Genomic DNA, 15,728 nt, shown 5'->3' with positions numbered 1-15,728 from the left:
CACATTAAATTTCTGGACATGGGGAAGTGTAGGAGACATGGGGATCATCTCAGTACCTTGGTGGCAGCACCCACGTGGCCTGTGCCTGTACCTGTCTTGAAGGGGGGCGAGAGGGGAGAACGGTGGGCAGCACTCCTGCCTGGCGGGCTGTTTTGGCAGAGGAGACAGCGAGGCCACTCTCAGAGTCTGAATTTTGTTCACCGCTTCCTTCGGTGGGAAGCTTCTAGCCCTCTTCTGTTCCTAGGCAAATTTCTAATTTTATTAGAGTCTCGTTTGTGGGGAGGGCCCCCTCACACACCACGTTACACTGGTAAGACAAATAAAGGGGCAACCAATTTCACCATTTGCACATTACTTTTTACTGGCGGCAGCAGTAGTGACAGAGTAATGTAGGTTTCTTATGTCTGCAGCCAGCAGAGCTAAAAGGACACCTCTGTTTCCCTTCCTGACTACGATCATTGTAAGGCCAGAGGCAGCGGGAGCGTACCATGGGTTGGGTGCCGAGGGCGAGCAGCTGGCTTTGCAGTTTTATAACCTGCTGAGGAGAGGGAGGTGGGGAACATGAACTTCCGCTCCAAATCAGCCATCACCTTGATTTTTTTCTTGCTCTGTACATATTGTAATAGAGCTACCCTGGAAATTCAGCACCAGGCCTCCTGCCTACTGTTTATGCAGTTGACTTTGTATACATGATGCGAAAGTGAAATAAACAGACTCTCAGGATGTCTGATATGACATGTCCATAAGATAACATCAATGTCTTGTCATCATACTGACTGCATTTCTTCTGCTTTGTTTTCTTATTCCTGTTTTTGCATATGTATCACACACTTCTTGTCATTGTAAAATGATCTGTGAAGTCTGATGAGAGCAATTCTCTTGCTTGTAAGGGAAAAAGCAGAGACAGCCAAAAGAAATCTCCTGTGCTGCATCTGACTCCTCTTCAGAGAAGGCGGCAGAGGTTGGGAAAAGTAACAGCAAGAGAAACAGAAAAAAAGAAATTGACAACCATAAGTCTCCTAAAGACGTAGGAATAGCAACGGGCAACTTTGGGGAGATTTAAGTTTTTGTCTTCTGATTTTTTGTGGAAGATCTCTGTCCCTACAACCCATGCCGTATCAACTACGACACCTATTGAAAAAAATCAAGAATGCAAAACATAAGACTGCAAACCATGCAATGACCAGACAAGATACCAAAACACTTCACTCAGGAAACACCAGAGTGCACTACTGCATAGTTGAGGTGATTTACAGGCAGACTAAGCAACATTATGATAGAGGTATGGATTTGGTCTACTTTAACAGAAATAACCTACACACTGCAAATGGCAATTTTCTTAGTTTCTGATTATTTGATTCTAAGGCAATCAGACCTGATATTTGGTGTTCCTTAACACCTGAGTTTTGTGTTGATTTTCGCTGCAGTCAAACCCAGGCTAAATAAAATAATGTACCAAAGGACAGAGGCACTGAACATGAAGTCATCCAAGATGATGCATGTGACTTAATGATGGGGTCTGCCATCAGAACATACTTAAGAAAATCATCTCTCTTTCGATTTGACATAGTTAGAATGGCTGATCTAAGAGCATTTTTTGCACTTCAAGGAGGCACAGATGCTAACAGAGGGGTCCATTATTAAATAACCAAAACTTTTAACCTTCCTTCTGCATTTCCATTGTAAATCATAACAACGCAGGCCAGAAGGCACCTTTGGAGGTTTGTAGTCCAACCTCCTGCTCAAAGCAGGGTCACAGTGAATTCAGACTATGTTGCTTAAACTTTGTCCAGGTGGTCTTGAAAAGCACCACAGATGGAGCTTCCAGAGCCACTGTGGGGAACCTGCTCCTGTGTTTATCCTCCTTACAGTGCATGTTTTTCCTCACCTGTATCCATTTGTGACTTATCATCTCTTCTTCTCCTATCACACAAGTCTCTGAAGAGCCTAGCTCCATATTCTCTATAGCTTCCTCATATGTGGCTAACAGGTCCCTCCTAAAGCCTTCTCCAGGCTGAACAAGACCCATTCCCTCGGCCTCTCCTCACAGGAGTGTGCTCCAGTCCCAACCATCTTGGTAGCTCTCCTTCAGACTTGCTCCAGTCTTTCTTGGATCTTAACTATGTGTGTTAAGTACATGTTCTCTTATACACAGGTTCTCCAAATGCTTAATTTTGCTTTTCTCAGAGGCTTACCTGGTCAAAGTAGCCAATACTCACGATGCTTCTGTGGGAACCTAAACATGAGGATGTTGAGGCAGGTGGACTACCTCACATTGCACTGAATTAGTAGCAGAAGCAGCAGGCCTGGATATCAGGGGTCTCCCCAGTTGCAGGAAGCCAGGCAAACATTTTTGCCTACTGTTCCTCTGTCAAGAAAATAAAGACAAATTCTCTCCCCACTTAAGCGGATTTCCTGAGGTACTCACATATATGGGGACTAACAGGTTAACCTAAAATGAATGAAACAGCAGGTTTCATTCATTCACGAGGTACCTGAAGACCACATTAAATTCACCACAAACACTTCTCAATTCATCCTTTCATTAATGAATAGCACTTTCATACCAAGAAGGTAACTAAAATGTCATGACTGTACGTTTCTCGTGCTACACACAATTAAATGGTAACGTAGCTGATACAATCACAGCGCTGTTACGCTAAGGTGGGGCATTTCAATTAACAACCAATTTTTAAACATTTTGAAAGCAAGATCATTATAGTTAACTGACTTGCTGAGGGTGCATAGTGCTGCCTAATGAAATGCAATCCAAGCCATGCATCACCTTGGTACTAAAATCTTGACTTTTCTGTAGAATTTAGTGCTTAACCATGTATTTTGGATCCTGGATATTTTACAAAAAGCATTTCATCAAAGAGGGGCCTTTGGTGCAAGACTATTTGATTTCTAGTTTCCACTTCAACAGTGAAGCTTCAGGCGGTCATTCCAGACAACGCAGTGCCAAGCGGAGAGCCCTGTGCAGCAGAGCTCTGCTCCACCAAAACAAGATATGAGTTCCCTGGGAAATAGCACACTAGCAAGGACGCGTGACATTTGTCTTCTACTAAGCAGAATCAGTGATGGCCCCGTATTTTAGACTGTATCATCAAGAGTTCTACAAAGTGTCAAGACAACGTTGCTGCCTTCTGTGCTCACTGCATATACATAAAGAGGGCACAGAGGAGACTATTTTCTTTTGGTGAACTGATGAAACCTCCTCTTTTCTCCTGCTCTCAGTACGGTGGGTGACTGATTCTCCCACACTTCTTTCAATACAAGGCATTGCCGCATTTTTGAGGTCATTCCTGATGTAGTGGATACTACTGCAAAATACTTACTCTGCAGGGTGGACCTGTCATCACACAAAAAAGGAGTTTTAAAATATTTAAGAAACACACCTCAAAAAAACCCTCAACCTCCCCTTAACATTTCCAAACAGTTCCCAAATATCACTTTGATGCATTTTGCACGTCTGCAAATCAAACAATTATAATAATTTCTATGACAGAAATAAGTGAATAGGTGTACTACTGCATTTTTTACTCACAGCACAAGAGCCTGGCAAGGGTAATTGAAGTTACAAATGAAGATTAACCACATTAGGTTTATGGCTGACAAAAATACATACTTGCTTGAGCTTGCATTTTCTCAGCATTCAAGATATATTTCTGCCTTGTAAATACAACCTGCACTGATCCCATGTTCATTACTTGCTGTTCCTGTCCTTATGTTTCAAGAGGTTCAGGGACAGAAAATTCTTTCAAGGTTTTTTGGTACAAGGCACAAAGTTAGTAATGGGACAGTCACGATCTGGAATCATGAAGCATGAATTACAAATCCGTGAGTAAAGCAGAAGTACTTAAGTGCCACAACACCTTGCAGAAACTGTTCAAAGGCAAATACAGAGAGCTACTAATTCCTGTGGTACAAAGTTTTTCCAGTTATATCCCTGCTGCGAAGCTCACTTGGGAACAAAGGGGATCATTGTTGAAAAATGATCTGAATATAAATGTGTTGTAATCTCTGAAAACAGGCTATTAGGTCCTGCATTCTGGTTTGATGAGATTTATGCAAGTGCCCAAGTGCACAGATATGAGTTACCTTTCAGAGTATTTACTGAACCCAAACATTATATTACCGCTAACAAATCCTAATAAAACTGAACTCCACAGATACATGACAGATGGACACTCCCAATCTGCTATGTTTAGAAATGTAATCTTACGTTACTCTTATTTCTCCAATCTTTTTTCCCCTGCTGGCTGAAACTTATCTTTATAATATAAATGTAATAACATTGAAAATATTAATATTAATGAAAACATGTTCACAGTGGGAAAGTAATGACTCAGACCTGTAACTTCTCTTACTCATTCTACCAGCAATCCCTTAAGAAACAAGCATCAAATACCATGACTTTATACAAGTAGCACCACTTGAAATTTGAAGAAAGCATACCCGATATGTTTTTTTAAAATCTTATTTTTATTGTTTGCACTAACTGTAGCATCATTTACAGCTTTCATCTCTAACAAACTGGGGCAAATCAGCGCACACAAAAACCTATTGAGGTCAGCACTCTTAAAGTGGAACCTTGGTTACATAAATGCGGTACACCTTGGCGCGTAACAGACCTAGGAACAGTTAGTTCATCCTTACACTTTAAGTACAGTCACTCCAGTTTCATGCATTTTTCAGGGCTATTAAAAAGTTTCATTTTAGGGGTGCAAAGCAGAAATAGCTACAAGATTTATAGAGATGACTAATTTTTAAACCAGAATTCTTACATCTAAATTATTAAACTACAGCAAGGACCCTTCTTCAGCTGTAAAAATTTTGCTCTGCAAAACAAAAAAGAAAAAAAAATTATTCACTTTGCTGTATTAAGCACAAGTAAGATCATTAGCAGCCTAAACACTTGCTGCCTCATGCTGCATATATTCCCATTTCTGTGAAAAGTTTGCCAGGTTTAGTCACCAGCTCCTGGCTTTCTCTCTAAGCGAAGTGGAAGCAGGTATAAAACCAACCACTTCTGTGAGGTCTTTGCCTTTTTAAAACCTGGCTGAAAACCTGAGATTTACCAGACAAGTGCCCGCATGAGATCCCCTATAGGCTTTACAGAAACAGATCTGGAAACCAAGACAGTCTGTTTGGTTTTACTCATTTCTGCAAATTATTTATGAACTAATTTTTAAAATTAAAACAGTTAATTATTAACTAGCAGTTTTGATGAACAAGCTTTATCCTCTCAGTTTCTGAATGCCATTTAAAATTCTTCTAGCCGATGCATTTGTTATTTATCTTACTTCACTGGCTTCAATCCAAAAGTCAGCACAAAACGGAAGCAATGACAGAAGATGGCAAACAAGCCCAATTCGAACAGAATCGAAATACTACAGGATCTATAACACATAGGACAAACATCTCAGTATGTACCAAAGACCTCACAGGAGGCTGTCAGGGCGTCCTGAACTAGTAGCCATTACTGGGAGTTTAAGCCATCCAGCCCCTCAGAAGCCACAGGACAGGCTTTGCCATGTTAGATTTTAGTAAGCGAGCCTAGAACCTCCTCGTCCACACCCCTGAAAGACCCCCATGATCAAATTAAAATAAAACAAAACTACCAGAGGATTACTTTTAGGTATATTCTGCTGCGCTTCAAAATGGGAGTTTTACCTGAAGCAAATCCTTAACCTCCAAAGATGCCAATAATGTAGGAGCAGAAACCATGCAGGGATTCCCAGCAGTGTTCCCGTGCCAGTTTCATCGCTTCCGTTTCATTTTCAGACCCTTGACCACGTTGGGTTGGTTTTACAAGAGGTAGTATTGGAGGTTTCTGTATTTTCTTAACAGGGCTTTTCCCTGCTCCCCTCATAGAAGTTTTCTGGACTGATTTGTCCTGGTTTGCTAGATCTTCTGGCTCCATACCAGCAGCTACTTGCTTCATGAGAGCCTCTGTGGGAGCCTTTTGGCACATGGTGGCCTTCAACACTTGTGTGGATTCACAAGCGTGCGGGAGCTTTCTAAGTTCCATGGCAATCTGATTCCAGTAGATCTTTGGATTGTTTCTGAAAGGACGACAGACTGATGGCTTGCCAGTGAATTCACACCAGTAGGACATGCCTTGGCTTTTGCATTCAATTCTGAGTTTCATCTCCTCATCCCCACTCATGCTCATTGTGCAAACATCTTTGGTTTTAGTCCGAAAATTGATTTCTTCACCATTGCTTCTTTTCTTTGGCTTCAGCTTCTGCCCCAATCCTCCCATGCCACAGATCACTACTAGGAAAAGAAGAGCAAAACTCTTCATGGTGAGAGGAGTTGATGGAGATCCTTGAGCAACGCTATCCAAAAAAGCGAAAGCAGTAAGTGGCTGCTTGCAATTTAAAGGCTTGGTGCACAAAGAAGCCTCTTTCCAGCGAAACGTGGGATGCAAGTTGGGTTTTTTTAATAAAAATAATAAATCACACTTCAGTAGGCATGTGCCCATAATTTATAGCTTGAGGGAGTGTCGAATTAGCTGTGAACTCCCAAGAAGGAACAAGACAAATCTTGTAAAGGCAGTTAAGTACAGAACGATAGTTGTATAACCGAGAAGCACATTCCTATCCAGGATGAACATGTCATATTTGATTTTTAACAGATATTTTCCATTCTCCAGCTGCTTTACACCTATCTCCATGCCAGAGCTTGTAAGACCATATTGAAGTGAAAAAAAGATAAAAGTGCCAAAGCAATCTATGCAGCTACATCTGCATGATTATAAATGTGTCCTACTAATAAAGGCTGATTTTTGGAATGGGTTTTCTGTGGATTTGCACAGTAAGGATGCAGCTTTAGTACTTCATTTTGTCAGCACATGACATACAGTGGGAACACATGGAAGAAACCAATGCACGCTCTTTGAGCATGAAAGATTTTTAGACTTACAATACTTAAGCAAGATAAGGAATAAAGCTTTAGCAAAATAAGGTATTATGGATTTCCTGTTCATAATAAATGAGCTGTAAAAATGCCATAAAACAAAGGCAAGAGAATACAAGTATTCTAGTGCAGAATCTTGTACTGCTAGTTTCTGCTGCTGTAACTGAAAGCAGAGCTAAGGAAAATCATGGTAACTCCCTTGGCATTCAGGAGGTCATGAGGAAAAATCCCTGCTATGCTGTTGCAAGCCACAGTGCTCTTCTGGCTAGTAAGACCCCACTAGGCACTGCTTTCAAAGACATGTGTGCTACACCCAGCCCAATCTGAACAGCTTTTGGAAGGGGTATCATATTATTTAGGTTTGCTTGAATGCCTGTGGGGTACTAGAGACCCTGGGTTTAAGAATGGCCATACATAATGGAATAGAATACCATTTTGTGTATCTAGCCACTCAGTAGGTATCGCTGAAGAGAATACCAAGGCAAAAACATGCATTTAACACAAACAGTGAAGCAGAACAAAAACATAAAATTGCAACAAATGTTTCTCTAATACTAGACAAGAGAGTCCCTAGCTGCTGCGGCACCCCAGCAAGTCTGAGAGCTGCCTGCCTGAAGATGGAGGCACCTGGAACAGCCATTTCAGCCTGAACCTTGTTCTTCCAGTGAACGTGCCATGAAGCTCCACATGACTAAATACCATTTGACAGAGAGAACAACACTGTTTTCTTTTCATCCCTCTCTAAGGCTATTTTAATAACATTTTTACTAGAGGTCTCCTTTGTAGATTCTTGCCATTTGTTCCTCCTGACTGTCTCTTTCAAAGCACAGTGGTGTGGCTCTTCAATCAAGTCTTAGGAGAAACAGCAACACTACAAGCCTACTTAAGATCTATGGTTCACTCTTCTGTTGTTTTCTGGGGAGTCTTCTCACCTGCATTCCAGCCAGCCAGAAGAATCTTGTTGCGCACCCCACACTTCAAGGATTTCAAATTCCTACTGCAAGCACTCGAAAACCTCCTAATATTTGACAAATGTTTTATTTACACTTGGTTATACACCACAGTTCCTAGACTAGAAATTAAAGGCACTCGTCTCTCTTGTTCCAATAATTGTTAAGGAGTTCAAAACTACTTAAAAGTTACTTTATACAAGTTTTGGATCTCTTGTTCTGAAAGTTTTTGAAGTGTAATCATGAAAACAAATCAGACTACAAGGATAAGGGTAAATATCAAAGTTTGGACTCAAGACCTGTGGTATATTTACGTATTAGTTAATATGTTACTGCTAAGTATTTGTCTCACTCCCATCTGACATTTGTGTCTTCTGTCTGCCTGTGCTTCAGATGAAACAGCTCATGGTTTGTTATATCAGTGGAAAACAATTGTTCTTTTACAAGTTAAGCTAGGATGCCAGCAGTGAACTATGAGAGCTGAAGAACTGGCAAATGTTTCATTCTGCTGTCAGTGCTACGGAAACAACAGAGGCAAACGGTAATACCTTGAGCACTTGCAGGGTATACTGATATCTTCCACAGCTCATTAGCTCGAATCCTACCATCTTTCCATAAATCATATCCTTTGTGGAAGTCGGAAGCTCCCTCACTAAGAGTCAATGTTCTTCCAGTCCTCCCTGCTCCAATTCTTGGTCTCTTATCTTGCTTAAGCTAAAGTCATCAATAACAGTCAAATACAACAGAAATTTTTAATCAGGGTAAAAAAAATTCATTTTCATAAGATTTTAAATCAGTGCAACTCCTCTGAGACACGTCTACACAACAAAACAATTGAGAATCAAACATCAGGTAGTTAAGCAAGTTCTTTTTTATTTAAATGAACTGGGAAACATTTTCTCAAATTAAAAATAGAAACTTTTAAAAATCTGCAGTTCTGAACATTACATATACACATATGCTACATACTGTCAATTAGAAATGTTTCCATTTATGACCTAGAAATGAAAAATTTAAGGTTATTCCAATTAAAGATTGGTATCACTTTTCAGCATTTCTTTATAATTATATGAATGATTTACAGGATTGTCCCTACTTCAAGCCAATGAACCTTGCTGGAAACAAAGTTAACAATACTGATATATGAAGAGACACTATTTTAGATCAATATACCCAATTACTTCACCCACTGAAATGTTTTACACTAGTAACAGTTACTTTTGGCCTTGTTGATGAATTCTGCTGTTTACTAATTCAGCAATGCAACTGTATGCCTGAATTCAGTGCAACAACTCTAATAGTACAAAGGTTAACTCCAATTGCTAAACACATTAGAATTTCAATATTGGACATCATATTCTGAAATTATTTAGCAAAAAGAGTATCACTGCCCCCTGAAAGAGCCACAACTTAAAAGTGATACTATTAAGGACATTACAGAAGTGAGTGTGAACAAGGGAAAGGGAGACAGAGAAAGTAAAGCATTCTAAAAATCACCAACGTATGACGTGTCTCATGCTCTTTTTGAGTACTACTGAACTCTAGGAAGCTTAGCTTTTTTGCTATATCACACATCACACACACTCCCAGCCCTCCCACCCAAAGAGTTTCAAAACAAACTTCACCAAAAAGTCTCTTTTAGGTCTACATTGCAAATCCCACTAAATATTAAATAATTAGAGAAGAGGGAGAAAACGAAACTGCAACTGAACATTTTAGAGACACAAGGAGACACTGTGGATCCCACTACACTTCAAATTTAGTCCAAAGTGGTCATTCAAGAGCACCAAGTAGCAACACTGATCATGCTGGTAAATTCATTTGTGAAGAGTATTATACAATATTAAAATCTTAACTAAACGCCTATAGGTTTTAAGAAAAATGTATATACAAAAGTCTCTGCATACAAAATGTATTTTTCGGTAAACATGTATGTACTGTATTTAACACAAATCAACAATTTAAGATAAGAACTTGACCACTTGTCAGAGGATTGCTAGGCAAAGGCTGTTAATCTAATCAATTTCTATACTGTGATGTAAGGTAGAAAGCCCAGTGTAAAAAAGTAAAAAAGGACAAAAAAAAATTTAATTCAAGCCTTGAACAGTGGTATTTGAGAGGCAGTGCCCTGATCACAAATATTCTGTACAGTAGTTTATGGCATAACATTCGATAGTACATTTGCGATTTACAGTACAGGTGACATAAAACAAGTGGCTCAGGATTTGGAAGATGAATGCAAATGCCAATACCCTTGGAAGAATAATGATATATTCCCGTAGAAGAACCTTGAGCCTCATTTATACAGCCTGGAAATAATCACAAAAACAATTCAGGATAATTTGGTGAAGGCAGAATTATAATGTCATTTAAGCAGAATGAAGGCATAGATTTTCATATGAACATCAATATAGTTCAATAATTTTTACATTTTTTATTTCTAAATCTTAGAGCACTCATGTTACAGAAAGCAGAGCAGTCTTCCTAAAAATAGTAAAGTAGCGATACACCCAGAATTGACTTAAACTTATTACTTACCCCTTAATGTTTCCAGTTTATGTTACCACTGTTCCACAGAGCTATACAAGAAAAAAACACAACCATAATTTTCATTTACCCACAAATGGAACAGAAATACTGTATCTAACTAAGGTGAGACAAGCTCAGCTGGCACAAACTGTTCACAGACTTTTACTCATTTAATAAATAAGTTTTCAAACACAAGGAAATAGATTCATGGTTTTCTCCCCCAACCTTTCTGGTTACCTGTGTTACATGATAGAAGAAAGTGCTTGGATTACCTGTTCAACACCATTCCTTTGAGAACTTAATCCAGCCTCCAATTTCGCTCTCATGAAAATGGGCGCTGCATTTGAGGCTATTTGTATCTTTGACATGTATATAAAAACACCTCTGTGAGATATCTATGCAAATATAGATATACTTCATATAGATATCATACTTGTATTTACATATCTTATATTTGTAGATACTTGCATCTCTTTCCAGCAAAATAATCCAGCTGATTTTGAAGGACAAAAAACCCCCAACCCCATACTATGGGATTCTTTACACCTGCAAAAGTACAGGTGTACAGAGATCTATTCAAAGTCCTATCTCTCAAAGTATCTCCCAAAATAGTTTGTAGGAAATGAGAAAAAGCAAGGAGAGCATAAAAGTGAATTGCTTGCTGAAATAAAAATGAAAAAACAAGAATCTATTGCTATGGGAATCCCCGACTGAGAAATTCAAAGCATATATCCCATAATTAGCCGTTTTTCAAATTATCTCAGTTAGCACACCAGAAGACAGCATTGCTTTAAAGTGAATCTCTACATTTTGTTATGGAAGCCCATTTTGAGTTACTTAAAATTTAGGAAAAGGAAGTCAGCACTGAACTAGTGGGTCTTTGTTTAAACAATTATTTTATGTTAGTTATTTCTAGCTTATTCAGGAACACTGTATTAAACTATTCATCAATCACTGAAATATCACAGAAAACATGCTATGAACCTCAAGAGTATTAACATTTGTATTAAAGATTCAAAGATCAGAAAGGGACTTCTAAGACCTGAGCAATTATTAGTTTCCTCTTATGTAAAATATCGAAAGGCCTTAAAACTGAGGGTCCTTAGATATGCCAGTGGAGAGTACTGTTGAATTAAACACCTTGTAGATTAATTTAGGGAGTGCCCTTAAGTTGCAGAACAGCCCATGGCAATTGCGACGATAAATATCACTAAAAACATCATTGTACGTAAACCTTCAGAAGGAAATGTAGAATCAAGATTTGGTCAGTAAATAATTATTGTAAAATACAATTCTAATAAATAATATACCACTGATGCAGCCATAAAATCTGGCAAGACTTGCAAACTTTGAGCTCTCTCAGTATTTACCCATTACTGAAAGAATGATGAGATCTTACTTCTCTGCCAATACTCAACCTATACTTTCAGTCATGAAGTTGCAAGTTAAGGCATAGTGAGCCTTGGATTTCAATCATAAATCAGATCCTTCCTTAAGCAACTCAGCTATTTTGGAAACCCAAATACTGAAGTTGTGGGGCATCCTATGTTATCCCCAGGGAAACAAAGTCTCACAACTAGCTAAGGTTTTACAGCACAAAAGTTGTAGAGACAGAAAAGAACCCAAACCTCCTCCTTTTTAAACATGACTTGTATTTGTTTTGTGATGTTACACTAGTTCTACCCATGCAGAAATACCCATTTTCTCTGTGTTTTCTGCATACCCTGGATCGCCTGCTCTTTGCACAGAAAAAGCACTACTTCTCACCATCTGAAAAATAACTCAGGAGTAAGAATGCATGCTACCCTATCATTTTCAACTGCTATCAGAGTGTTTTACTATGTTTATCAATTTAGGACCACCCACTGTGCTAGACAAATGCCTAATTACCTGGAGTTTTAAGACCAAATTTAGGCAATTGTTTCATTAAATTGCTGGAAATAGTAATTTTTTTGTAGTAACAGTATCTGCTGTTATGTAAAGAATATTTGAGAAATATAAATTACACAGCATTTTCTATAGTGAGTAATCATGCAAAAAACAATATGTAATTTAGTGATTCACTTTAAAACGTGCAGAAAACTGGACAGGTGATTAATATAGTAGATTAAGTAAGGACACATGAAGGCATGCAGTTTCAGACTTGGTTTACCTTGTAAAAACAGGATTGTGTATACCATATAAATGCTCTTTATGATAACCATTATTACCATTTTCTGTACTGTAATAAAATAAATACACCAAGAAAGACCATGTTACCTATAAGATGCACTATGTACAGTATGGCTTCTAAGACATGTACGTGGATGATGGTATTATATGCAAAGATAAACTGTGTCTGTACAATAGAAGACAACTATTCCTTTGTAACATTCAGGAGTTATGGCATAATTATAATTTTACATTTTTAATATTTTTAATATTTTTATATTTCAAAAAATTAATTATTCTGCTATTCTTGTTGAGTTGGATACTCTAAGCTATAAAGTCTGGTGAAACAGAACACGTTACCTCTTTTGAAGTAACAAGTTATATTAAAAATAGAAACCCTCCCACCTAAATAAAATAATTTTAACAAATACCAGCAAAAATGTCTTACGTCTTCATAGGTATAGCTTCAACACTAAAAAACGCAGAAAGGGAGGAGTAATTAACTAGACACTACTTAAGTGAGTAATTTTAGCTGTACGTGCCTGTTTCTGCTCTCCTGACTTGTGAACGTGTAATGAAAAATGACCAGTGTGAAATTTGAGAAATGCAGTGCACAGGCTAACTGAACAATGAGCAAAACAAGAGTAGAAAAGAAAACAGTAAAAACAAAACTGACGGGAAAATATGTAAGAACAGTTATCATAAAGTAAAATGCCAAGTCCCTGAGACAGAGGAACTGCAATTGAAAAAGGAAAGACTGGTTAGGAATAACTAAGACAGTAAGAAAGCAAATAGTTAATTCAAGGAGTTTATAAAGCAGGCATAATTCACTTTAACAGGTTACTCAGCAAAGCTAATTACTTGCACATTTGGAAGAAAATTACATAAACACTGTACACGACGCTCTGAAGATCTCACTCTGAAATAAGTTTCTCAAAGTCAGAGCTGGCAATATCTGCACAAAATCACAGCAAGTCAAGGCAACCAAAGCCTGCCTGCATGAAGCGCTTTGCAGGCACCAACCCAAACCTCATTTCACAAGAACATGCAGTTCTAATCTGACAGCTCACAAGGTTTAAGGATTATAGCGCCTTCATGTGACAGACTACAAAAAACATTTCAATCCATTTGCCATTTGGCTTACTTAGGAGTATATACTTACTCATCATATACATCCTCTGTATCCATTCTACGATAGTATTTGGAGAGTTTTACAGCAAAAATTATGGCAGGAATTAAAAATATTGAAGAGCCTCCCAAACCAAACCAAAAGGTATTCTGAAAATCCAGGAAAGAGATCACAGAGAACATTTATCAGAAAAGTACTGAATCCTTGACTGGTATTCTAAGCATTGTTACTGATCTGAGGCTCCTCATACTAGTGTGGAGCAGGGCACATTAAACATTCTCCACTGTCAATGTGAACTACAAGAACACCACCGTCTTACAAATGTAACCAAACAGGAGGATGTCCAAAGCCGCTCAAAGCTACACAGCCACACAGCCATAGCGCCCTAAGAAGTTATTTCAACATAGTCAGCGTTGGGCTAGAAAGTAATTTTGTGTCTCAGCATTACTTTACTAGCCACATTATTTCTTTTTGCTTTCTTGATATTTTAAAGTATTTGTCGTCTTTGTGGTTCTTGTCAAAATCTGAGTTTCCAGCACTTTCTTGAGGTACTTTTTAACTTGCTAACTGCAGCCTGTTTGTGTAACTAATTCCATTATCATACAGTTGAACTGAGTTATCACCAGATGTTAAAATGATGTTTTTTCAAATTTGATTTGTATTGGCTGGAGGCATTTTGACTTATAAGTGACTCAGCTAAGTCCTATCATCAGGAAAATCATGGCTCATCTCCCACCAGATGGTTAGTGGCTACACAAAGAAGAACAGAAGCTCTGTAACATATCAGATAATCAGTACAACGTGATTCTGGCAGGTCTGGAGGTTTTAATGATTAAGCATTATCGAGTTTAAGCACTATCAAGGTTAGAGTGCTTTGGCTTTGATTATTTACATGCATTTACCGTTGGTGTGATTATGGCTAAAAATGCCATAAAGCTAAATAATAGCTAGATGATTTAGGTGATTCCCAGGCACGTGGTTTCTTATTCTATTTTTAATACATGCTGTCCTCTTTCCAAGCACTGTTGGCAAGATGAAGAAGCCAGTATTGTCCTTATATATTGCTACCAGTCGTGCTCAAAGTCTGCACTGTACAGGAAAGACCTGGGGGTGCTCGTCGACAGCTGGCTGAACATGAGCCAGCAGTGTGCCCAGGTGGCCAAGAAGGCCAGTGGCATCCTGGCTTGTATCAGGAATAGTGTGGCCAGCAGGAGCAGGGAGGTGATTGTGCCCCTGTACTCGGCACTGGTGAGGCTGCACCTCGAGTACTGTGTTCAGTTTTGGGCCCTTCAGTACAAGAAGGACATTGAGGTGCTGGAGCATGTCCAGAGAAGGGCAACGAAGCTGGTGAAGGGTCTGGAGAGCAGGTCTTATGAGGAGAGGTTGAGGGAACTGGGGTTGTTTAGTCTGGAGAAGAGAAGGCTGAGGGGAGACCTTATCGCTCTCTACAACTACCTGAAAGGAGGTTGTAGCGAGGTGGGGGTTGGTCTCTTCTCCTAGGTCACTAGCGATAGAACAAGAGGAAATGGCTTTGAGCTGCATCAGGGGAGGTTTAGATTGGCTATTAGGAAGAATTTATTTACTGAAAGAGTGGTCAGGCATTGGAACAGGCTGCCCAGAGTCACCGTCCCTGGAGGTATTAAAAGACATGTAGATGTGCCAGTTCAGGGCATGGTTTAGGACACATGGTAGTGTTGGGTTAACGGTTGGACTTGATGATCCCAGAGGCCTTTTCCAACCTTAATGATTCTATGATTCTAAGATCTGTCTGCTACAAGTGATAAAACCTCATTCAGGTTTTCTAGATTCCAGGAAAGACACTTGAGAAACTTCTTCCTTGATATTTCTCACTCACTTCCTGCCTCTGCCCCATCACCCTAAGTTAGAAATTATTACAGCTGAACCTTCAGATCTTTATCCTTTTCCATTTCAAGGCAGTTCAGAATCAAGCAATCAAACTGAAAACCACCCTTTCCAGAATTTTTATTCCAAACCAGTACTGTATCTACTTTGCAATTCTAGTTGGAAGAAATTTAGTAAGAACA

The 15,728-nt window shown here is 38.9% G+C and overlaps 2 protein-coding genes across 10 annotated transcripts in view; both read right to left on the bottom strand.

Moving 5' to 3' along the window:
* Positions 1 to 3,520: 3,520 nt before the first annotated feature.
* On the bottom strand, positions 3,521 to 8,230 carry FGFBP2 (fibroblast growth factor binding protein 2). Of its 2 annotated transcripts, XM_075091832.1 has the most exons (3): positions 7,857 to 8,230; positions 5,677 to 6,344; positions 3,521 to 4,841 (listed from the first exon to the last, which is right to left on the bottom strand). In XM_075091832.1, the coding sequence occupies exon 2, from the start codon at positions 6,308 to 6,310 to the stop codon at positions 5,690 to 5,692; it is 621 nt and encodes a 206-aa protein (XP_074947933.1). In that variant the 5' UTR covers positions 6,311 to 6,344; positions 7,857 to 8,230; the 3' UTR covers positions 3,521 to 4,841; positions 5,677 to 5,689. The 2 variants fall into 2 exon arrangements, with proteins under 2 accessions (XP_074947933.1, XP_074947932.1); XM_075091831.1 differs by having other exon boundaries at positions 5,677 to 8,230.
* A 492-nt stretch (positions 8,231 to 8,722) lies between these two features.
* The window catches only part of PROM1 (prominin 1), a 68,406-nt gene continuing 61,400 nt past the window's right edge, over positions 8,723 to 15,728 (bottom strand). For 4 of the 8 annotated variants that reach the window (XM_075091823.1, XM_075091826.1, XM_075091830.1 and 1 more), the window contains 4 exons: positions 13,717 to 13,832; positions 12,556 to 12,624; positions 10,413 to 10,453; positions 8,723 to 10,183 (listed from right to left, as the gene is read on the bottom strand). In XM_075091823.1, coding sequence (XP_074947924.1) covers positions 10,435 to 10,453; positions 12,556 to 12,624; positions 13,717 to 13,832 — 204 coding nt within the window. In that variant the 3' untranslated portion in view covers positions 8,723 to 10,183; positions 10,413 to 10,434. The remainder of the gene's footprint in view (positions 10,184 to 10,412; positions 10,454 to 12,555; positions 12,625 to 13,716; positions 13,833 to 15,728) is intronic. The other 4 variants (XM_075091827.1, XM_075091829.1, XM_075091825.1 and 1 more) reach the window with 3 other exon arrangements.

The sequence above is a fragment of the Phalacrocorax aristotelis genome, chromosome 4, assembly GCF_949628215.1.
Source record: "Phalacrocorax aristotelis chromosome 4, bGulAri2.1, whole genome shotgun sequence".
Lineage (NCBI taxonomy): Eukaryota > Metazoa > Chordata > Aves > Suliformes > Phalacrocoracidae > Phalacrocorax > Phalacrocorax aristotelis.
The sequence above is the reverse complement of the archived record's forward strand: the minus strand, read 5'-3'. Positions and strand labels throughout refer to the sequence as shown.